The 23,931-nt window shown below is 31.4% G+C and overlaps 5 protein-coding genes and 1 non-coding gene across 6 annotated transcripts; 3 read left to right on the plus strand and 3 right to left on the minus strand.

Annotated features, from left to right (window-relative positions):
- Positions 1-297: 297 nt before the first annotated feature.
- LOC103482677 (blue copper protein 1a-like) lies at positions 298-1,326 on the plus strand. Its single transcript, XM_008438947.3, has 2 exons — positions 298-469; positions 989-1,326. Exons 1-2 carry the CDS (start codon positions 298-300, stop codon positions 1,324-1,326), a joined length of 510 nt encoding a protein of 169 aa, XP_008437169.1.
- Positions 1,327-4,355: 3,029 nt separating this feature from the next.
- On the minus strand, positions 4,356-5,949 carry LOC103482678 (probable sugar phosphate/phosphate translocator At1g12500). Its single transcript, XM_008438948.3, has one exon. The coding sequence runs from the start codon at positions 5,827-5,829 to the stop codon at positions 4,798-4,800; it is 1,032 nt and encodes a 343-aa protein (XP_008437170.1). The 5' UTR covers positions 5,830-5,949; the 3' UTR covers positions 4,356-4,797.
- A 2,061-nt stretch (positions 5,950-8,010) lies between these two features.
- TRNAV-AAC (transfer RNA valine (anticodon AAC)) lies at positions 8,011-8,084 on the minus strand. Its single transcript has one exon. It is a non-coding gene; the product is annotated as a tRNA-Val (tRNA).
- A 2,098-nt stretch (positions 8,085-10,182) lies between these two features.
- On the plus strand, positions 10,183-10,611 carry LOC103483065 (drimenol monooxygenase-like). Its single transcript, XM_008439499.1, has one exon. The coding sequence runs from the start codon at positions 10,183-10,185 to the stop codon at positions 10,609-10,611; it is 429 nt and encodes a 142-aa protein (XP_008437721.1).
- A 3,839-nt stretch (positions 10,612-14,450) lies between these two features.
- Positions 14,451-17,278, minus strand: LOC103482679 (cytochrome P450 76T24-like). Its single transcript, XM_008438950.3, has 2 exons — positions 16,255-17,278; positions 14,451-15,216 (listed from the first exon to the last, which is right to left on the minus strand). Exons 1-2 carry the CDS (start codon positions 17,143-17,145, stop codon positions 14,617-14,619), a joined length of 1,491 nt encoding a protein of 496 aa, XP_008437172.1. The 5' UTR covers positions 17,146-17,278; the 3' UTR covers positions 14,451-14,616.
- Positions 17,279-19,006: 1,728 nt separating this feature from the next.
- LOC103482680 (geraniol 8-hydroxylase-like) lies at positions 19,007-21,989 on the plus strand. The gene is made up of 2 exons (XM_051089846.1): positions 19,007-20,097; positions 21,215-21,989. Exons 1-2 carry the CDS (start codon positions 19,207-19,209, stop codon positions 21,800-21,802), a joined length of 1,479 nt encoding a protein of 492 aa, XP_050945803.1. The 5' UTR covers positions 19,007-19,206; the 3' UTR covers positions 21,803-21,989.
- Positions 21,990-23,931: the final 1,942 nt, after the last annotated feature.

Raw genomic sequence — 23,931 nt, forward strand, 5'->3', positions numbered from 1 at the left:
TTGCCATTGTAAACATCTCCACATGAAAGTTTCTAAGCATTTTACACATTGCGCTAGCTTTTCTCCACAAGCTGTCAAATTCCCCAACCACACCCATCCTTGTATCCTTCAGCACCCATTCGGCACCCCACAGCCGGCCGCCCATGGCCGGCCCCCACACCAACCCCATTCAGACAAAACATATATATCTAAATATCTATAAATACCAACCCTACACAATCCTCATTTTCCATCTCATCCCTCATATATCAAATTAACTACTTAATATTACTCCATCTCAAAGCCTTCCTTTTCCAAATGGCCATCTCCACCTCTCATCTCTTCGTCCTTCTCTCATTTGCGGTGGTCATGTCTGCCCCTTCGGCTCTGGCCACCAATTACACCGTCGGAGATGATGCTGGTTGGAGCATCAATGTCAACTATACCGTGTGGGCTCAAGGCAAAATGTTCAACGTCGGCGATATGCTTAGTAATTCGTTTTATTCAACTCATTATGCCATTCGTGCTTTTCTTAAATGTGTTAATTAAAATATTATAAAGATGACCTCCTTTATAATTTATTTATTTTTGTATAATATTCTAACATGGTTTTGTAATATAAAATGTCATATATACCAAATAGATATCATACAATGGTAAAAACTCTAAAACACACTGCTATATTGATATTTATTTAGTAGCATATTTAAGAATATAATTGGATTCTAATTCTATGCCATTATATTTTTAGGTTGAATATAAACTTAAATTGATTAATTCATAAACCTTTTATAGAAAATTTTTCATATTATATAATTCATAAGATAATCATAATTCACGTTTTTATTGAAAAAAATAGTAGAGTTTATAATATAAATAGTGAAATAATAAGGTATTTTATAGTTGCAATATTTTGGATAACAGGAATAAAAAAGAAAAACAGTTTTTGAAAATTATAAAAACTAGAATTGAGATGGAAATAATTTTGTTTTTTTGTCATCGAGATCAGTTTTCAATTACCCACCCGGAGACCACAACGTGTTCAAGGTGAACGGAAGTGATTTCAAGAGTTGCACGGTACCAAAGGACCAAAATGCATTAGCCACCGGAAGCGACGTCATTGTGCTGGCCAAGCCTGGAAGGAAATGGTACATTTGTGGAAAAGAAGGCCACTGTGGACAGGGGCAGAAGCTGGTCATTGATGTCATGGATATGGGTCCGGCCAATTCCCCACTTCCTGGTGGAACTCCCCCGCCTCCCCCATCTGCCGCCACGAAAGCTGTTGTTTCCGGCCAATTTGGGTTCGTTGCACTGGTGGTTGCCGTCCTTGGGATGATGATGATTTAGAGTGATAATAATTTAATTGATGGGGTTTTTTCTTTATTATTGATTTTAATTTGCAATATTTGACAGAGAGACTCTGCTGTTTTAAGCATTGTTCCCATTTATGTTTGGTTTGTTTTTGCAATTTGATGAGTTTTTCCATTTCAATTTGAGACATATATTTGAATTTTAATTTGCTTACCCTAATAAATTTGGTTCTTCTTCAATAGTATAATTCTCTCAACATCCTTTTCCATAATTTAATTACTTCTCTCCTACTTATCTAAGAAAAACAAAAAAAAAAAAAAAAAAAAAATTGTTTTCACCCCCTCACCGCTAAAAATTTGTGTTTAGTCAAATTTTGAAAAGTTAAAAAAGAATAATTTTTAAAATTTTTATTTTTATTTTTAAAAATTTTCAATGAATTCAACTATTATTCCTACCTGCTAAATTAAGTTGTTTGGTTGAGTAGTAATTCACTTGACTTTACTTTGAAAAACTATTATACTCAAACATACAAATTATATAAACTATTGGTGTAGGTGAGTATAAATGAGAAAGAAAGCAAGCTTAAATACGTTTATATTTTTTGAAAATTTTCAAAAATTAATTCTTTTCATAACTTTTAAAAATATATTATTGAAATGCTAACAAATTCATAAAGTTAAAAGGAAATAAAAATATATTGCTAAGATGTTAAAATGGTAGTGAAAATGACCCACTGCTACCTAATTGTCCATGACCCCCAAAACATGTTTACATTTGAGAGAGGTTTTCTTTTTTCATACATTTAAATTAATTATTCTTTGCATAAAAAATGAGAAATACTTTTTTCAACTTTTAGTTGTTATGAAATTCATTTTGTGATATTGAATTTTGATATATGGAGTGATTCGATATCTCTAATTTCCTTAATATCTAAACGTTTGTTGGCTTCTTCTTAAGAAACTTTAAACGATTTTTCCTATTTCTATATATTTGATCATCTTCCTCTTCTTTCTTTGTTTCTTTGATTTTGAACTTCCCTCCTCGATGATGCATACTCTTCTTCTAACAAATGTACGTTTGATGTGACTACGAGTATTACGTTAATCTTAAAGAGCAACTAGACGACAATCAACAAACAAAAGAAAACATGTACGTTCTAGGCGTTTTAAATATTACAATGATATGTATATTACACACATTTGAATTCATCCAAATGAAGTTGAGTTTATATTTTGATTTTTTGAATATGTAATCTAAGAAGATTAGAGAAAGGTTTTAATTGGTAGGTATGGGTTATAGCTGTAGGTGAAGGAGGGCCAGCTTGTCCAATTCATGTGATGTGACAACTGATACAAACAAAATCCTTTTTATCATCAAACACAATTAAACACCTTTTTCTTTCTCTTTTTTCTTTGACTTCTTTCACTTAATTTCTCTCCCTATTTCTTCCTTCCCCTAATTTTTATATTTTATACTCTCCACTATATATATATATATATACATACACATACATACATACATATACATACATATACATACATATATATAAAAGATGACCTTAGAGTCAAACATTTGATTTTCATCACTTAAATTTATTTTTTTTAATTTTACATTTAATGTTTTTTTTACTTTAGATTTTGGAATAAATTAATTATCTCTATTAGATAATGTATGTGGACATGTAGTATTTCTTTTAAATTTAAAAAAAAAAATTGTAATAGATGTTATAGATAATTTTAAATACCGAAAACTCTAACTATTAATCAATATGTGTGTGAGGTATGAATAATCATTTAAAGTTCTTTTTTTATGGGGATAACAACTTTTTGAAAATTATTGTCTTGCATGAATGAAATCCAGAATTGAAAAGAAAAAGATATATTTGATACAACATTATATAATTGAATTTTATAGAAATAAATTAGGATATATTTGATGAGTGCATGCATGAACATGACAATTTGTTTAATATATCTTCTTCTATATATTAAATAAAATATATGATGTATATTTATATTTTTAAATAAATTAATAGTATATTTGACATCGTGAAAGGTGATCAATTTTCAGCTACGAATATTAAAAATAAATAAAAATTGTTAAAAGGAAGAAAATATTAATTTAAAATATCTTAAAGAATATCAACCATAATTAAAAAAAAAAAACAAAATAAAGTAAAAATTAAAAAAAAAAAAGATGTTACGAAGTTAAAAGATAAAAAAAATTACTAAAGAGTAGTCATAAATAAAATAATACTAAAATTTAAGATATTTGTAAAACATTATATAGTTATGTAGGAAGTTAATGGTATGAATGTTTCAATCATATTTATGAACTTTAATGAGGCTAGATTGGAAAGCTTTCTAATTTGGTTGGAATTTATTAGCTTTTGCCTCAACTAACAAAAATGAATTCAATATGGCTTTCTATCCAAGAAAAATGGATCAACACCCAAATGGAAAAGTAATTTATTGTCTTCCCAAACCTAATATTTCATCATGTTTTATATTTGTTAATTAACCATCCAAATTATCTAAGGAGAGTGAAAAAATCAAAATAAGATAAAAGTGTTGAGTTTGGCAAGATGCATATTGTTCCACGTTCTTTATTTTTGTACGAAGGTGAGTGGATTTTCTTCAAATAGAGAGGTTTCCACGTAAATTTTTGTTTTTCTCTAGATGTTTTTTTCATAAAAAAAAGCCGATTTAAACATTTATTAGTTTATAGACAATTTTGCATAGAAATGCCAATTGTCCATTACTTGTTTCATTGATTAGATAATGAAATCGTAGTTAAAAGACACATTAACAAAAACACAACAAACTAACATACTTTTGTAAATACTAATTGGCTCCTCTTAGTGTCCTCTTGTACTACATCTATCATTGCCTTAGCACTTTACATTAATTAATTAATTTGATCATCCATACAAATTGATTTATAACAAACAAAAATTTATTTTATAATCATTGGAAAAAAATAAATTTAAATTCTAAATTACAAGAGAAGAAAAAAGAAAAAGAAGAAGAAGAAGAAGAAGAAGAAGAAGAAGAAGAAGAGAGAAGTTAGAAAATGTAGTAAAATTAAAAGGGATAGGTTGGGGAGACCATCTTATCCATATTCCTACAAATCAGGACTACAAATTCCATAAATGACAGCTGGAAAATTGGACTTCTAAAAACTTTACTCTCTCTTCTATTCTCCAATCAATTAAAGTTTATAAAGTTGAAAAAAAAAAGAAAAGAAAAACCCCCAAAAAGCATAATTCTCTCCGGAAAGAAATTCAATTAATTCTCATGACCCATAATCATACCAATATACTATTCAATTCTTCCTTCCACTATACAAATTTCATCTTCTTTTTTTTTTTTTTTCCTTTCTTTCTTTAAATTCTATTATATATAAATTAATTTTAAAAAAAGAAAACTTTAATTCCTCTTTTTCATCAATTAAAGAAAAGCAATTAATTAAATTAAATTAAAAACAAAGTAACACAAATCTTGCCCGTTAATCCGTCGTATTCTTCGATCTCTTCTTCGCCTCACCGTAAATCACCACACCCATTACCGTAACCGAAAATCCGGCCATCCCCATCACCGTCACCGGATTCCTAAATATCAGAATTGACACGACGGCCGCTACCGCCGCCTTCGCATTTCCGAGCACCTGCAACGTCAAAGCACTCGTGTGTTTCGTCACTAAGAAATTCGTTAAGTTCACCAAATACGCCACCGTCGCGTTCCCAATCAACAGAAATAAAATAAAAGGATCTGCCCGCGCTTTCTCCACCGTGATCGCCGCTACATTCCCTTCCACATAAAGCGTAACGGGAAGCAAAATTCCCGCAGCCATCGGCGCCATAAACCGCAAAAGATTCATCGAGTGAAGCTTCTCCCCTTCGGCAGTCAACAGAATCCCCTGTACCACGGATTTCAAAGCCCGCCCAGCGGTAGAGCCAACACAGATCAAAAACCCAAGAAAGTGAAACAAAGGTTCGCTATTGCTAGCTAAAACGATCCCAAACACCACAGGCAAAAGCGCAAAATAAACCCCGGCAGGCTCCCTCTTACAAGTAATCAGAAACGCAAAAATGGCAGTGAAGAAAGGGGTAGTTGCGCCGATGGCTTGATTGAAGGAAACCGGTAGATAACGAAGAGAAGTGTTGCCGCAGACTACGGAGAAACAGAAAATGGCGCTAAGAGCGAGGATTTTAAGAAATTGGGTACGAGATTGGATTTGCTGGGTGGGTACGATTTTGAGGAAGAGAATAGAGAGGTAGCTGTAGAATGTACAGGAAATCATGTGGAGCATGGTAAGGAAGATGGGGAATCGGAAGCCATAGAAGCTGAGGAGGTACTTGTTGAGAAGGAGGACACCGATGTTGGAAAGGTACCAGGAGAGGACGATGAAGGCCGTTGAAATGGTGGGGGATCTGGCGGGAGGGAGAGCGGTGGTTGGGAAATCGAGGATGTGATCGACGGTGGTGGGAGTTTGGTTGCTAAGTCGGCGGGTGGCCCAAGTGGGTGCCTCGCCGCCCATAATGAAATGGAGTAGGATTTTTGTGAGTTGTTTGAGAGTAGAGAGAGTGAGAGAGAGATGGGAAGGGGGGAGGAGAGGAGGATAAGGAGGAAGATGGTACGGATGAGATCGGACGGTCCACGTTTTTCCGAGTATGGATGAATGATTCCGCGTGTCGGTGGGATACGTATTTTGTACTATTAAACTTATAATTTAATTTTGTATGAGTTACTTTGATTTTACTTGTGAAGAATTTTTGTCCAAACATAACATAAACTACTCCTTATTTACTTTTCATTTCCCTTTTTTTATTTCTAATTCCTCCACACCTTTCTTTCTTTTTCTTTTTTCTTTTTCTTTTTATTTTCTAATCTTTTAAAAAATTAATTTTATTATCCTTCTACATAGTTCCTCTTTTTTAAAATTCTACCTTCAAATTTTGTTTACTCTTTTATAATATATTCCCATCATTTGTGTTTTTAGGAAGACTATGTTGCTAAATAGGTTGAGTTAGTTACGCCAAAAATATTACAATTTTTATTTTAAATATAATGGTAATGTGATTTTCTATATCAGAATTCAAAAGTTCTTTTTTTTTTTTTCCCCCAATATTTTGGATTTTAGTTGTCCCTATTTTTACTCATTGGTTGTTTGCAAAACAATTTCATATTTCTTTTAAACAGTTAACAAAAATTTAAATTTAAATAAACATTTTTTTAAATGTTCTAGAAACTAAAACAAATAATTCTTTTATATACAAAACTAGATTCAAAGTTTAAAACTCAAAACATGATTAAAAAAATATTAAAGATACAAAAAAAATTATTCTTTTTTTTTGTAAATAATCAAAATTGGACATACACTATATGTGTTACACAAACGTTAAATTGTTAAGAATGTAACGTAAATATAAAAGTTAAATGTAAAGTCTTGTAAATAAGTTTTTTTTTTCAAATTCCGAAAAGATAAATATATGTATATGATTAAATAAGATAACAACTTCCATACTATAGAAGTGTTTGAATATTTCAATAATTTTAAAAAAAAAATGTAGATTGCATTAAAGAGGTCGATTTGTTTTCTTTTTTTTTTCTTTTTTGTATAATTAGAATGGAGGATGGATTTATGAGGAGACTAGGGACATACCATTCTCGAATATATTACATAAACGTGTTTTAAATAAGATGCAAATCATTATAAGACATGGAAAGAAAATAGATTTAATTTTCAAAAACAAAAAACAAAAAAATAATAATAATAAGGTTACCAAACGATGGGTTGATAACCAATATTTCACTATTATTTTTTTATTATTCTTATGTGAAATTGAAAATTATATAATATCGATATTTTATACATTATTTATCCATATTATTTTAATTTTTTTATTTAAATAAGAATATAAAAAAGTGAGAGCATTCTCAAATATTATAAAATGAACTAAAATATTTATAAAATATAGTAAAATTTTAAAAATATCACTAGTAATCATTTATAGACTTCTACTGATGTCTATCAGCAATATTGATAGTTACTAATAAAAGTCTAATAGTGTCTATCATTGGTAGATTCCAAAATTTTGATATATTTTGTAAATAATTTTAGCAATTTTATCATTTACAATAATTATACTTATTATTTATTAAACAATTTCAAATTTTAAAATATTTAAAAATAACAATAAAATTAGTTTATTTTTTTAAAATACTAAAAACCACAACTCTTCGTTTGATTATTATTTTTGTCATCGTAAAATAATGCATTTGAAATAATATTGATAATTTTCTATCATTGATAGACAATGATTACGTAGTCTATTTCTGGAATAGTGATAAATCTTCTATTACTATCTATTAGTGATAAATAGCGACATCTAGACTTTTATCCTCATCTATTAATAATAATATTCTAAATGTACAACTTATTGAATTTCATCAAAGAATAGGAAGAAAAAGACTCGGTTGTCTTATGTTTTTAAAAAACAAGAAAATAACCACACATATACCCTACCTCTTTTCTAAACCCAAAAACCAAATAATTAACGAATGAAAAGAATCATCAAACAAAATATCTTAATCAGAAACTCTTAGAATTGTTTTGAATGTAAGGTACATATGATTAGTTTTTATATACACTACAAATATTGATGAAAAAGAAAGTAAAAAGAAGAAGAAAAAAAAAAGAATAAATTGATAAAAATAATGGCGTCGCCCGGACTCGAACCGGAGACCTTCAGTGTGTTAGACTGACGTGATAACCAACTACACCACGACACCATCTGGTGTGAGAAGTAATATCAAAGTAGATTGGTTGGTTTGATAGGAAGGCTTGAAGATGGAGATATTATATTGTCCTTGGAATTCCTCAACTGTCAATAATGGAAACAACAACTTAATTGTCAAAATTTATAACTCTATAAAACAAAAATTTGTTAATTGGATGAGTTGCGAAGATCATTCTCTCGATTCTTTGTCTTTGATTGTACGAGTAATTATGATATTATTACACATCATCTACCGAGAAGGTTTGATCAAGTTTGGACTAAATTGATTGTGTCGAACAAAAAAACATATCTTTCTACTTTTAGATAATATTGTTAGAGAATTAAACTTTTAAAATAAGAATTGTGAGAGAAACACAAAGAATAATGGAAGAGAGGAATTGTGAAGGGAAGAAAGATGATGCATTGAGAGGTGAGGGAGAGGTGTTCTGCAAACGCAGGTTGGGAATGGACGTGAGAAAGACACTTGACAATATAGAAGACTGCTTAAGTGCGTCAACTTGGTTTGGCTCTTCTCGTGTCCAATTCGTAAATAGACTAAATCAAACAAAAATAAAAAATGATATAATATTTTTATTTTTACCCAAATAATTTTTAAATTAAAAAAATTATTTTCTTTTTTCTTTTTACTTACCTTGACCTTTTCCCTGTAATTACATATGAACTAAAAGTCAACTTATTATTCGTTAAGTGCCTAATCCTTTTGCTTAAAACAAAAATTTCAAATAATATTTTTTTCTTTACAAAAGGAATCTAGTTTATGTAACTTATATTTATATATTATATTTAAAAATGGGAATAAAAAAAATAATAAACACATACACATGACAGTGTTGTACTAAATTTAAAAAGGAATCCAATGTATAATTGAATCCTTAATTATGAAAAAAAGAATCTTCATCCAACGAATGGAAGAACGAAAGTAAAATAAGTATGTGTTGGATCAATAACTACAAGCTGATAAAGCTGAGAGTTGTACTATACTAAAGAAGACTTCCATTATTTGCCACACCAATATATAACACATTCAAATCCCTTTGGTTGACCAACGAGCAATAGAAGATATGGACTTCTTCACCTTCCCTTTCTTCATCTTCCTCGTCTTCACTTTCATAACTCTCTGCCGTCTGATTCCGGCAAAACGAAACCCCAAGCTTCCCCTCGGACCAACACCTCTTCCCATCATCGGAAACCTCTCTTGGCTCTTGGAGACAAACCCCACCAATCTCTCACCAATCTCGCCAAGTCTTACGGTCCAATTATGTCGTTAAAGTTAGGCCAAGTCACTGCCGTTCTTGTTTTCAACCACAGAAACAATCCAACAAGTTCTTCAAACACATGACAATGTCTTGTCAAACAGATTCATTCCCGATGCGGCAACAGTTTATGACCATGCCGAATTAGGATTCCCATGGATTCCCATCTCTCCTAATTACAAAAACCATAGAAAAATCTTCAACAACTATCTTTCATCTCCCAAGGCTCTCGATGCCAGTCGAAATCTTCGCCGCATGAGGATAGACAGGCTTCTTGATGACATTCGACGATGCGCAGTGAACGGCGAGGTGGTGGACATTGGAAGAACTTTATTTTAAGTTAATAATAATAATTTAAATCTAGATTATTAGAGCATTTCTTCCATTTTTTAATTTTTTAAAAATAACGACAAACTTCCGCCGGTCCAATCATTTTTTTTTTTAATTTTTGTTAATAATGACAAAAAAATATATATACAATTTTTCATCATTTTTAAAAAAGAAAGAACAAAATAAAGAAAAAAAAAAACAATACAATTTTTGTCTTTTGTAAAATAAAAAAACAACCAAACTTATCTTTCTTTTCTAAAAAAAATAAAAATCAAATTATCAAATTACAAAATCTAAAAATGGAAATTGTTATCAAAGGAGGACTTACTTGTAAGTTTGAAAGTTCTAAAAAGTTTGAAGGTATAACCAAAAGCTTAAAAATTACGGTGTGTACACAAATAATAAATTTAATTAACATTCTGGACAGAAAACTGAAATTAATAAATTGTGCTTTAGGTTTTATTTACAGCAAGCTCAGATACAATAAGATCGGTAGCACAATGGGCAATGGCACATCTCTTAAAAAACCCAAAAGTGATGTGTAAAGCCAAAGAAGAGCTATCAGAAGTGATAGGTAAAGGGAATTCAATTGAAGAATCACACATGGAGAAGCTTCCATATTTACAAGCAATCATCTCAGAAGCTTTAAGAATGCAATCATCATTTCTAGTTCCACGAAAATCAGAATCAGAAGTAACAATTTCAGGCTTTACAATTCCAAAAGGGACTCAAATTATTGTGAATTTATGGGCTTCGTGTAGAGACCCAAATTTATGGGAAAATCCAGATGTGTTCATGCCAGAGAGATTCTTGGAACGTAAAGCAAGAAATTTTGAGTTTATTCCATTTAGTCATTGGGAGGAGGACTTGTCCTGGTCAGGGAATGGCAATGAGGATGTTACATTTGGTAGTTGGTTCTTTGATTCATTGCTTTGATTGGAAGCTTGAAGATGGTGTTACACCTCAGAATTTGAACATGGATGACAAATATGAACTTACTCTTGCCAAAGCTCAGCCACTACGAGCTATACCTCTTCTTATCTAAATTTTTACATTTCAGTTTATGTTATTACATCTTCTCTTTTATGTGTTAATTTAAGAAAAATAATTAGTGTATATTTGGACAACTTTTATCGTTATGTGTATAATTCTAATAAATTCTAAGATTGTAATTTGTGTTTTTTCTTTTTGGAAATACCACTTGTAATTCACATCATCACATGTTATGTAGGTGTTTAAGTATTTTATAGTCTATTACTAATTCTTTTTATGTTTAAAAAATTTTAATCGTAAATTGTGCTGATGAAATACAGTGAAATAGCTTCTACCGCTCTATATTTTATAAATTATATACCATATAATAAAATCTCTTTGTAAAAAAAAAAAAAAAGAAGAATTAAAATTAAGTAAAATTGGTAATAGATGTGAAGATTCACAATATAATACCAACTGCACTACAATTATGCTTTGTTGATTATGCTTGGTTGACAAGAAATAAAATGTATTTATTCAACTTCAAAATCACTTCCAAAAATAATAAAATCTATTTTGTACTTTTTACTTTTGAAAAAAGATACCATAGGCACCCGACATCTCCACTAAGTGGACATCCCCTTAGCACTTTCATCATCGCCGCTTCATTAATATAATTGAAAAAAAGTACAAGAAGCAAAGATGACAAAACAGAAAGTAAAGGGCTAGAGACAAGCCCGAAGCAAAGTAAGATTAAAAAACATTAAGATTAGTGACAATAGTGCTAGCACAGTAACTCGAGAATAGAGGGAATCTAGAGGTTCAAAAACTCGTCAGAGCACATATATCCTCCCAAAGGTTGATGATGGACGAGCTTTTTTCCTTGAATATATGATTGTTTCTTTCCCTCCATATATTCCAAAGGGCACAGAAGAGATAACGTTGAATTTGACAATATCCTTTTGGTGGTGTTGATCGATGTTGCAAAGCTCAGTGCAGAGGGAGGATACACTTAGATGTTGCTGTTGGGGTTGATGCCCTAAATCTCGTGGTCTTGTAGTTTGTAATTGTATATATTATACAAACTTTTTATTTATCTAATAAAATAAAGTGTTTTATTTTATTTGATATTTAGTTGCATTAACTCACAAAACCAATAAACTAACATCCAAGGTTATCTTCTGTAACCTAAACATGTATGTGGAGACATACAAGTGGATCATGTTTAAGTGATAACCTAAATGGTCTGTAGTAAATGGATAAGGCTGGATATCTTATCCTGGTGACACTACGAATACGACCTGCTTTGTAGTTGTTACAATTGTTCTAAAGTGCTACAAATGATTTGATCCTAATCATTTATGTCGAGACATTAGAGCGGGGGTATTCTATACAAAGAGTTTGTATAAGACCGGACCATGAAATGAATAGTCTCTCTTATTAACACCGTTACTAGTTGAGACTACATTTCACCAGGATGACTATAGGTGACTTGACCTGAATCTTGAGTGAGTTGTGAACTCCTGCCTATGTAGGCAATTCTTTGATTTGTATGGGTGAGAGTGGCCTATGTAGCCGACTCAATATGCCTACCATTTTGGGGATTCGTCTGATTGGGGAGCTGGGAACGCAGCTACACAAGAAGGAATTCACTCCTTCTCTATAGATAGAGTAAGTAGAGAATTTGCTCTCTTAAGGGTTGATTTCAGGGCTTGAACAATGTGGCGCCACACCCTCTCTTGGTCTGAGAGGAGTTCAGTTATAGTAGGACTATAATTATTGTTCATTAGAGGAATCAATGGTACTTAAGGAGTTAGATGTAACTACAGGGGCAAAACGGTAATTTTTGGCCTAGCTGTACTTACGAGCAATTTGTGAAGGGTCATTGCACTGTTGATTGGTTATATCTAATGGACACAAAAATATATCTACAGTTAGAAGAGTGCAACTATTAGTCTTTAGTGGAATGACTAATAGTTAATGAATAGAGATTAAATTTAATTAAAGAGTTTAATTAATTAATCTCATTTCATTAGAGCTTCAATCTGTAGGTCCATAAGATCCCCTTGTTAGCTCAATAAGGATAAATGAGAATCAAATTTATTTTGGTTTAATTTGAATTGTTCAAATTGATTAAAGGGAATAAATTGTATATGATACAATTAATATAATGTATTTGATACATTATAATGTAAAGTTTTTTATGAGAGAAGTTAATATTTGAATATGATTCAAATAATAATAATAATATGAATGAGGTTCATAAATAAACTATAGGTTAAAATTGAATTCGATTCATATTAGAACTATAGATTATAGGAGAGATCTAAATCATTGGTTATATTATATATGATATAATATAAAGTTTATATTATATGAGATATAATATATTTGTAATTAAATTTATATTAATTTTATATTATATGAGATATAATATATATTAATTAAATTTATATTGATTTTATTTAATTTAATTAATACATACATATATATATATATATATATATATATATATATATATTTAAATAGAATAGAATATATATACATTGGAGTTATTCTACGTGCGGAGGATGGGGAAGTTATTTGATAACTTCCCCCTCCATTTGTTTTAAAAGAAAAAAAAAGAGGAAGATTTTTCTTTTTAAAACAGCACAACACAATCTTACGATCTCTCTCTGTATCCCAACAAAACAAAATTCTCTCAAAAGCTTCTTCCCTCACCAAAATTACAGAAGCCCACAACTCTCTGTGATTCTTTACTTGGAGAATAACGAGGAAGATTTTGTGGTGTCACGAAGCTTGGAAGAAGAATTGGTTCTACAAAGGTCAGTTTATTTTCACCTTTTCCATGAGAAGCATGTTTATTATTTTTCTTTGAATTTATTGGTTTCATAAATTAAATTTCACTCGCACGGGCGTTCATAAGCTTTCGCTTTAGGAATTCTATTCCTACAGTTGCAATTTCCAGCCGATCAGATTTTTAATTTTTCTCCAAATAGATTTTAATTATTCTGCAGTAAATAAATATGTGATCAATATCTTCTGAGCTTTGTCTGCATAGAGAGCACCAACTTGGGCTATGATTAAGATTAGAGACCTTTCTTTGGAAAACATCAATTGTATTAATACATTTGTGCAGTAGGGGCCAAATGAAAAATCCGTTTTGTACTTGAAACATTAACATATCGATTTAGTTTGTTATCATCAAAATATTTGGTTTTGATTGAAGCCCTAACAAATATATATGAATGGCTAATCTTAATTCTTCCTTTTGATCATGACGACAAACTATTCAATAACTCATATGAAAGGTTTCGAGAACTTTCTTTTCCTTTTTTTTTCTCTCTCTCATTTTCTTTTTAAGGAGGGAAACAAAACAACCAAACTACACAAATAAAGTCAAAGAGTAGATTCTCCCAAGAAGGAAGGAACGTCTTCAAGTTAAATGGTCAAATAACCGCATTTCCAAATAAGAATACTAAATCATGGACAACGAGTTATTAATTCTTGTGATTAACCAAAAAAAATCCAAGAACAAAATCTCAGTGAAAAAAATCACAAATATAACCAATGAACACCTCGACTTTGTTCTCGTATCAAGATCGTTTGATTTATAGATCCAAACGATCTATGAATCAATTTCACTCCGAAGAAGAAAAATATAAATTTTGAAAGCTTTAAAGAGACCTTTAAACATGACAATGACCTCAACAAACGCAACAAACTTCAATAATGGTAAAATGTCTTTTCATAGCCAACACAATCATGCAATATTATACTCTAATTTAAGGTGCAGATAATGATGAGGAAGCAATATAACTCAAATATTATAAATTGATTTTTGGATCCACACTACAAGGTAAGTAAGTTCATATTGATTATGCATTGTTATTCTTCAATCTCATATAGTATCGATCAATATTGAATTAAAAGAGAGGAATAGCCCTCAAAGGTCGAGAGGAATAGCCCTCAAAGGTTGAGAGGAATAGCTCTCAAAGGTTGAGCCATCTCCAAAGTCAATCTAAATTTGTCATCCATATTCAAATTCTCTGGTGTAACTCCATCTTCAAGCTTCCAATCAAACCAATGAACCAAAGAACCCACAATCAAGTGCACTACCCTCACTCCTAAGGGTTTTCCGGGGCAAATTCTCCTCCCACTACCAAATGGAATGAACCCAAAATCTCTACCTTTGGTATTGAGATTACCAAGAAATCTTTCTGGCATGAAACAATTTGGTTGTTCCCAAATATTGGAGTCTCTCCCTAATGCCCAAAGATTGACAATTATTTGGGTACCTTTCGGGATTGTGTAGCCAGAAATGGTGACTTGTGATTGGGATTTACGAGGAAGAAGAAGTGAAGATTGCAATCGCAGTGTTTCTTTGATGATTGCTTGTAAATATGGAAGCTTCTCAATTTGTGATTCTTCAATAATAGCATTTCCTTTTCCTATTATTTGGTTTAGCTCTTCTTTGGCTTTTGACATGACTTTTGGGTTTTGTAAAAGATATGCCATTGCCCATTGAATTATTGTTGCACTTGTATCGGTGCCCGCTACAAATAGATCCTATACAACCAATAACCAAAGCAAAATAATTATCATTATTTTAGGAATAGGTACCATTTAGGAGTTGTAATGAAATAAGCTTCTAATATAATAATTTAATCCAAAGTCCAATTAGTTTGAATTGAGTATTTTGAATTTTATTTTGCAGTTTTCTATAATATTTTCCCACAATCCTATTTCTATTATACTTTAGATTTAACATGCATTAATTTATTTCAACGTCTTTTAGATTTTCAATAATTATGGTTGCACCCTAGCATTATATTGTAAAAAAGTCCTCAAAACACACAGAAAGGTATTAAAATACTATTTAATGATAAATATAATATAAACAATATAATAGACATGTTTACTTATTTAAAAACAATGGAATATCTATTTACTAATATAAAGTTAATTAACTTTTTATGATCTTTTATTTTGAATTTTCTTAAATTGATATTTTACATGGAAACTTTCATAAAAAAATCTTGATATTTTCCTCTAATTCACACTTTTTATCTTTTCTTAGCTTCTTAATCTAATATTACTAATTGGGTTTTTTTTTTCAAAGTGAATACATAATTTATGATAGATTTATGTGTTTTCATTGACTTGTTCCAAAAAAGAGTCCTAGTTGGTGTCTTCTAGAAATCATTTTTAATTCAAAAGTTATGTCAGAAGATGACTTTTATCTGTATCTAATATAATAACTCTTTTTTTTTTTTTTATTATTATTACAATAAAGAAAGACCTCACCATAGACATCATGATTGAACTTTAATAAAAATGATTATTCTCAACACGTTTTTTCTAAGGCTATATTTATAATTTTTTTTTAAAAAATATTGCTATGTATAATACTTTATATTTAATAACTATATTTGCAATGATATATTTTTAATGGAATCATTGCAACTACGAACCTAATTTGATAGTAGATCTTGCAATTTATCCAAAATATATAAGGACTAAGAAGGTAATTTTCTTAAAAAAAAATGTAAAGAAAGAAGTAAAAGCAAATGCAAAAATAAATAAATAAAAAAAAGACAGTCTCACCAAAATCAAATGTCGAATTTGGTTTCTATCCAGAAGAAACTCCCCGTTCTTCTCCTCATCCAAATTTAGAAGATGATGTAACGCATCAAATTTGGGCGTAAAATCAAGCGATTCCTGCATTTTCAGCCGTCCATCAATCATCTCATCGATAAGAACAAACATCTCTCTCAAACGAACGCTGTTACGCCGCCTTACTCCTTGAATATCGAATTTCTTAACCACCGGAAAAAAATCACTAACATTCGTTTTCCCAAATGCTTCCATCACTCCCCCAAACCTTGACTTAAATTGTTTCACCATTTCCGAATTAGTATCTGCCAAATCCATCGACCAAATCGAACACGACATCATATTAAGCACCGCTGTAAACGCCGCCGCTCCAACATCCACAACCTCGCCCTTCACGGCCCTTTGCCGGACGCTACTCAAAAGATCTTCAATCTTCGCTTGCCGGATACTTTCATTGGCCTCCAGACTTTTTGGGGAAAAAAGTTGGCTTTTGAAAAGTTTTCTAACGTTTTTCCAAATTGGCGAAACTGGGGCGACCCATAACGTTCCCAATTTGTCGTGGTCCAATACTCTGGCGCCGTCCGGGATTGCTCTGGTGGATAATACGTGGTCGTGGGTTTCAAGGACTTGTCGTATTGTCTCCGGTGATGATACGACAATGGCGTTGACTTGGCCGAGCTTTAACGACGCAATTGGGCCGTAGATTTTGGCAAGGTCGGCGAGATATTTGTGGGGTTTGTCCCCAATATCTAATAGATTTCCGATGATCGGAAAGGATCTGGGTCCGGGTGGAAGATTGGGTTTTTTTCTACTTGCTATCAAATGGATGACTATGGGAGTGACGATGAGACATACTATGCAATTAAGGATTGAAAGTTCCATCTTTGATCTGCTTCAGAATCCAGAGAAGGATAAGATTAATGATGAAGATGACAAAACAGAACTTGAGAGCAACCCATGCCAATACAAATGGGATCTCAAATTAGACTAATGAGAAAACAACCAACCAATAAGTTTAGAAAACAACCAATAAGTTTACTTACTAAACGACACTATTTATTCAATTTTTTTAATCAAATTCTGACATGATAGAGATATATATTTTTTTTTCTTTTCAAGAAAACTATTATATTAGTTAATTTTTTAAAGATTATAAAGATTATTTTTAAATATAGGACGAATAGTAAAATTAAGATTTAATCAAGGTGCAAGAATTAAAAAAAGGGTGGAATATCATACCATTCGAGAATAAGGTGACATTCTTAATAGTTAATTTAAATAAGATTAGAGTGTGAGATTTGAATCAAGTATTTTTTAGTTCTTAACATACTAGACATTTTAATTGTTAAAATATCATTTTAATCTCAATATCCGGCTATCAACCAAGCTGATATTTATTTTGAAAATGTAGAATTCTATTCTCTCTATCAAATAAATTCATTAAATAATCATTAAAGTTGATGTGACAATTTGTTGTTAAAATAAAACAATAATTAGGGAAGAAAAGGTCGTCGTTTTCTTCTTCTTCTCTTCCCCTACCAACCAGTGTGCACCAATTTTCCTTTGTCCTTTCTTCCCTTCTTCATATTCTCCCTCCTAACCACAAACTTTTTATTTCTTCCCTAAATTAATGTTTTAAATTTCTCTCGATATAATCCAACTCCCTGTTTTAATCAAAAAGTCATTATTCCTCACTCCCCACAATTTCAAAGTCACTACCTAATGGAGGGGTTGTTTGGTTTGATTGAAAACCTTGAAAATGGAGTTATACCAATTAATCATACTATTGCGAAGATAGTTCATCCTTTAATTACATTCTTAATCCTTTCATTTAAACAAAATTTTTAAATTTTATTTTTATCTTTACTTAAGGGATAAAATATTTACGACTATTATAACAAAATACATAAAGTTAACCATTTTTTTTTGTCATTCAGACATTCTTTCTTTTTGTCTTTTTCATCGTCTTTATCATTTTTTTTCTCTTTTCTTCCATCACGTTTCTTTTTTTTTTCAAACTTTCTTATTTGGTTGTTCAAGATCGTGTAATAAATATATATTTTTTTCTTTTTCTTCCATCTTCGTCTGTTTCTTTTCTTCTTTTTATTTTTTTCAAACCTTCTTCTTTGGTTGTTCAAGATCCTATAATAAATATAAAAAAATTGCAAAAAAACGACCATTTGGTAGCCAAATCTAAATGTACAACAAAAATAGCTCAATCATCATGTACAAAGAATGTTAAAAAAAAAACTCCTAGATTTGGTTTAGATTAGGGTAGCAAAATATAAACTATCGTACCAAACAATAGCCAAATATAAACGTGGTTGACGGGTGATTTTTAGTATTTTCCGCAATGAACTCTAGTCTTTTTCCCTTTTTGTAATTGTTCTACATGGTTGTGTAAATATTTTACCGATTTCTTATTTTTTTAAAATAACCTCTTTAATTTATGTAATCTATATTTATAATTATATCTATATCTATACTGGGTTAAAAACGACAATAAAAAAAAAGTTCTACTTGTCTTTTTGTTTTTTTTTTTTTTTTTTGCCCTTCAATCTTTTTTAATTTCCAATTGAGCCTTGCAACCTTTTTACTCACATCATTCCAATTTGGCTTTGCCTCACGTTATCCTGCTAACTCCACCAACAACGCTCCTTATGGAATCTTGTTTGACATGTCATTCACACACGAGCCATTATTGTACAAAAATTAAAAAGGAATCACATGTTCATTCCGTAGATATGAAAAAAAATATCTTCTCTTCCAACGAATGGAGGAAAATGAAACTGAAAGAAGTATGGGCGGTGGGATCAATCACAAACTGATAATTGAAGAGAGTGGCACCTGCTATACTTAAATAGACTTGCATTATTGCCACACCGATATGAAAAACATTCAATTCCATTTTGCTCTTTCTTGATCATTGAGCAAAGAGAGAATATGGAATATTTCTTCACCTTCCCTTACTTCATCTTCCTTATCTTCACTTTCATAACCCTCCGATGTCTAATTCCGGGAAGACGAAACCCCAAGCTTCCCCCCGGACCAACACCGCTTCCCATCATTGGAAACCTCTTTGTTCTTAGACACAAACCCCACCAAGCTCTTACCAAGCTCGCCAAGTCTTACGGTCCAATTATGTCGTTAAAGCTTGGCCAAGTCACCACCGTTGTATTTTCGTCTGCAGAAACAATCCAACAAGTTCTTCAAACACATGACAATGTCTTGTCATATAGATTCATTCCCGATGCGGCAACAGTTTACGACCATGCCGAACTAGGACTTCCATGGATTCCCATCTCTCCTAATTACAAAAACCATAGAAAAATCTTCAACAACTATCTTTTATCTCCCAAGGCTCTCGACGCCAGTCGAGATCTTCGCCGCTTGAGGATAGACAAGCTTCTTGATAACATCCGACGATGCGCAGTGAATGGCGAGGTGGTGGACATAGGAAGAACTTTATTTTCAATGGCGCTTAATTTGATATCGTATACAATTTGGTCTGTGGATTTGGTGGATGAGGATTCAGAAATGACCAAAGAATTCAAGACAACTCTGAGAGGAAGCTTGGAAGAAATAGGAAGACCTAATATTAGTGACTTTTTTCCTATGTTGAAGAAGATGGATATTCAAGGTGTAAGGAGACGCACCACCGTTCATTTTGGAAAGATATTAAGTTTGATTGATGAGATGATTGATAAACGGTTGAAGATGCAGGAGTCACCTGATTTCACACCTAAAAATGATTTGTTACATTATCTTCTCAACATGAAGGAGGACAACAGTGGGATTCCTCTTGATAGAAACCAAATCAAGCATTCAATATTCGTAAGCCACTTTTTCTTCTTATGTTTTCATTATAATTCTCTTACACTCTATTTTTCTCATTAAATTCAAAACTCGAAAGTTTTTTTTTTTTGAGCGATTCCTCTGTTTTTCATCAACCATAGGTAAATGGGGTTTCCTTTCTTTCTGTCCTTTTTGGTTATTTTGATTCCAAGAATCTGGTTTCTTGGATTTTTTTTAAGGGGCCGTAAATTAAAGAATGAGATTTGGTTTTTGTTTTGATTGGGAATTTTTGGGTTTAGGATTCATGGGTGAGAACTTGGATGAGAATCAAGGAACCAAAGCTTTTCATTCTTCTTCTTTTAGTGTTTTCGTTAGTCTCAACTATCGGTTAACTTTAATCTAGGAAGCATTTAAAACTATTTAACAAACGTCAAGGACTCAAATGTCACATTTAAAACTTCATGAACTAAATATACATTAAGTTGTGGAACTAAAGAATTCCATCCATATCATTTTTTTATTTCAAAATAATTGAAAAGTGATCACCAAGAAAACTACAAACAAAGATAGAGGAAGAAAAAGGAGTTTTTTTTTTGTCTACTAAAGAAGATAAAGTTTAAATTAAATGATAGTGTGATAGACTGTTGTTATTGGTGGATAACAATAAGGAGGTCAAACATAACAATCTCTGATTGTCACTATCTACTGGTGGTAAACAGTAATAGAGACTCCTATTGTTTTTTTTAATGATAATGTTGTGCTGTTCAACACACTTTAATAATGATAATATTGTCCCATTCAACACACTTTATTCCATGAAAGAAGAAGAAAAAGAACCATTTGTTATTTTAAAAAAAATGAAAACTTACCCAATTTAAAAAATCTTTTGTTTTTTTTTTCTATACTTGAAATTATTTCTACGTACATAAACTTTGTGTGATCTCTCTTTTCTAAGTACATAAAGAGAAAAAAAAGTCAAATAGTCATCGAACGACAAAAACTTAAAAATTAAAATTATTATCTGAGGCATTTTTTAAACGCTTCACATGTTATAAAAGTTTGGATATAACATAAGCTTAGATTTAGAGTACTTACAATAATAAATTTAATTATATCAATACTAGAACACAAACCAAAATTATAAGTTGTGTTTTAGGTTTTATTTACAGGAAGTTCAGATACAACAGGATCAGTAGCACAATGGATAATGGCATATCTCTTAAAAAATCCAAAACTTATGTGTAAAGCCAAAGAAGAACTAATGGAAGTGATAGGTAAAGGCAATCGAATTGAAGAATCACACATGGAGAAGCTTCCATATCTACAAGCAATCATTAAAGAAGCCTTAAGAATGCAATCATCATTTCTAATTCCACGTAAAGCAGAATCCGAAGTAATAATTTCAGGTTTCACAATTCCAAAAGGGACTCAAATTCTTGTGAATTTATGGGCTTCATGTAGAGACCCAAATTTGTGGGAAAATCCAGACGAGTTCATACCAGAAAGGTTCTTGGAAAGTAAAGGAAAAAATTTTGAGTTTATTCCATTTGGTAATGGGAAGAGGACTTGTCCTGGTCAAGGAATGGCAATGAGGATGTTGCATTTGATTGTTGGTTCTTTGATTCATTTCTTTAATTGGAAGCTTGAAGATGGAGTCACGCCTGAGAATTTGAATATGGATGCAAAGTTTGGTCTTACTCTTGTCAAAGCTCAACCAGTACGAGCTATACCTCTTCTTATCTAGGATTTAATTTACATTTCAAACTTTGTTATTCCCATTTTCTCTTTCATGTTTATTTTAAGAAATAATTAGTTTATCTCGAACAACTTTTATCGTTATTTATTCTAATAATTTGTAAGATTGTAACTTAATCATGTGGTGAATTTGTTTTGCTTTGCTTTTTTTGAAATATCACTACCTTTGGCAACAAGTCTAGCCTTGTATTGTTCAATATTGCCATTTGAGTCACGTTTGGTCTTAAAGACCCATTTACACCCAACTCTTTTACTTTCTTTAGGCAATTTTACAAGATCACAGACTTCAATATCATTCATAGATTTTAACTCTTCTTTCATGACATCTAACCATTTGGTAGAATTATCTCCTTTAATGGCTTGTGAAAACGAAAGTGAATCATTATCAATGCTTAAGTCAAATTCTGACTCATGCAAATAAACCAAATAGTCATCAGAAATAGTTGATCTTCTTAATTCTATTTCTTGTGGTCCCTCAGTTACAGGTTTATTTGTTACAATATCATTATGTGGTGTTTGACCATTAATTTGTTGTTCTTGTCGATTGTTAACAGAGTCAACAACTACAGGAACAACAACTTGAGAAGAAGTTATAGATGAAGGAATTTTCACCATAACTTCTTGAATTTCCACTTTTCGCGGTTCCAAACTCCCACTAATTATGTCATTCTCAATGAACCTTACATTTCAAGTTTCAACTATTTTCGTACTGTGGTTAGGACAATAAAATCTATACCATTTTGATTTTTCTGGATAACCAATGAAGAAACCCCTGGTTGTTCTTGAATCCAGTTTCTTTTCATGTGGATTATAAATTCTTACTTCCGCTTGACAACCCCAAACATGTAGGTGTCTTAAACTAGGTTTCCTTCCTGTCCACAGTTCAAAAGATGTCTTTGGAACTGACTTACTAGGAACCCTGTTTAATAAATATTAAGCGGTTCTTAATGCATACATCCACAAGGACACAGGTAGAGATGAATTAATTAACATGCTTCTAACCATATTCATTAATGTACGATTTCACCTTTCTGCAACACCATTTTGTTGTGGTGTTCCTGACATTGTGTATTGAGCACATATGCCATGACTTTCTAGGAATTTAGCAAATGGATCGGGGCATTGTCCATTCTCGTCATATTTTCCATAATACTCACCACCTCTATCAGATCTTAAGATTTTCACCTTTCTATCTAATTGTCTTTCAACTTCATTTATAAATACTTTTAAGGCATCTATTGCTTGAGATTTCTCATGCAATAAATAGATATAACCATAACGTGAGAAATCATCAATAAAGGTGATAAAATACTTTTCTCCACCAAAAGATGGAACATCAAAAGGCCCACAAATATCAGTGTGTATAATTTCAAGGAGCTGTGAGCTTCTTGTGGCTTCTTTATTAACTGTGTGTTTTGTTTGTTTTCCTTTAATACAATCCACACAAATTCCAAGGTCAGTAAAATCCAAATCTGGAAGAATTTCATTCTTTATCAATCTTTTAATTCTTTCTTTGGATATGTGACCTAAACGTTTATGCCACAAGTAAGCTGACGATTCATTAGTTTGACCACGTTTAGTACCAACATTATGATGCAAGGTTAACAAACTCTCAGCAAAAACATTATCAAGCTTTAATTTATATAAGCCATCACAAAGAATACCAGAACCAATAAAAATGTTCTGTTTGAATAAACTAAAACACTCATTCCCAAATTTAAAGTAATAACTTGAAGTATCAAGTTTTGACAAGGAAATCAAATTACGAAAAATAGAAGGAACATAAAAGGTATCAAAAAGGTCTAAATGATGTCCAGTATCTAAAGTTAAACGATAGGTTCCCACAGCTTCAACTGGAACTTTGACTCTGTTTCCCATAAAAATGAATCTCTCATTTGGGTTTATGGTTCGGGTCGTAAGGAATCCCTCTATCGTATTGGAAACATGAATGGTACAACCAGAATCAATCCACCATGTATTATAAGGAACTTCAGTTAAGTTTGATTCGAAACATACTAAAGCATTATGCTTACCTTTATTCTCGAACCATGCCTTACGTTTTAGACAATCTTTCTGATAGTGTCCAGGTTTGCTGCAAAAACGACACTTATCCTTAAT

Source organism: Cucumis melo, chromosome 9 (assembly GCF_025177605.1).
Source record: "Cucumis melo cultivar AY chromosome 9, USDA_Cmelo_AY_1.0, whole genome shotgun sequence".
NCBI classification, from domain to species: domain Eukaryota; kingdom Viridiplantae; phylum Streptophyta; class Magnoliopsida; order Cucurbitales; family Cucurbitaceae; genus Cucumis; species Cucumis melo.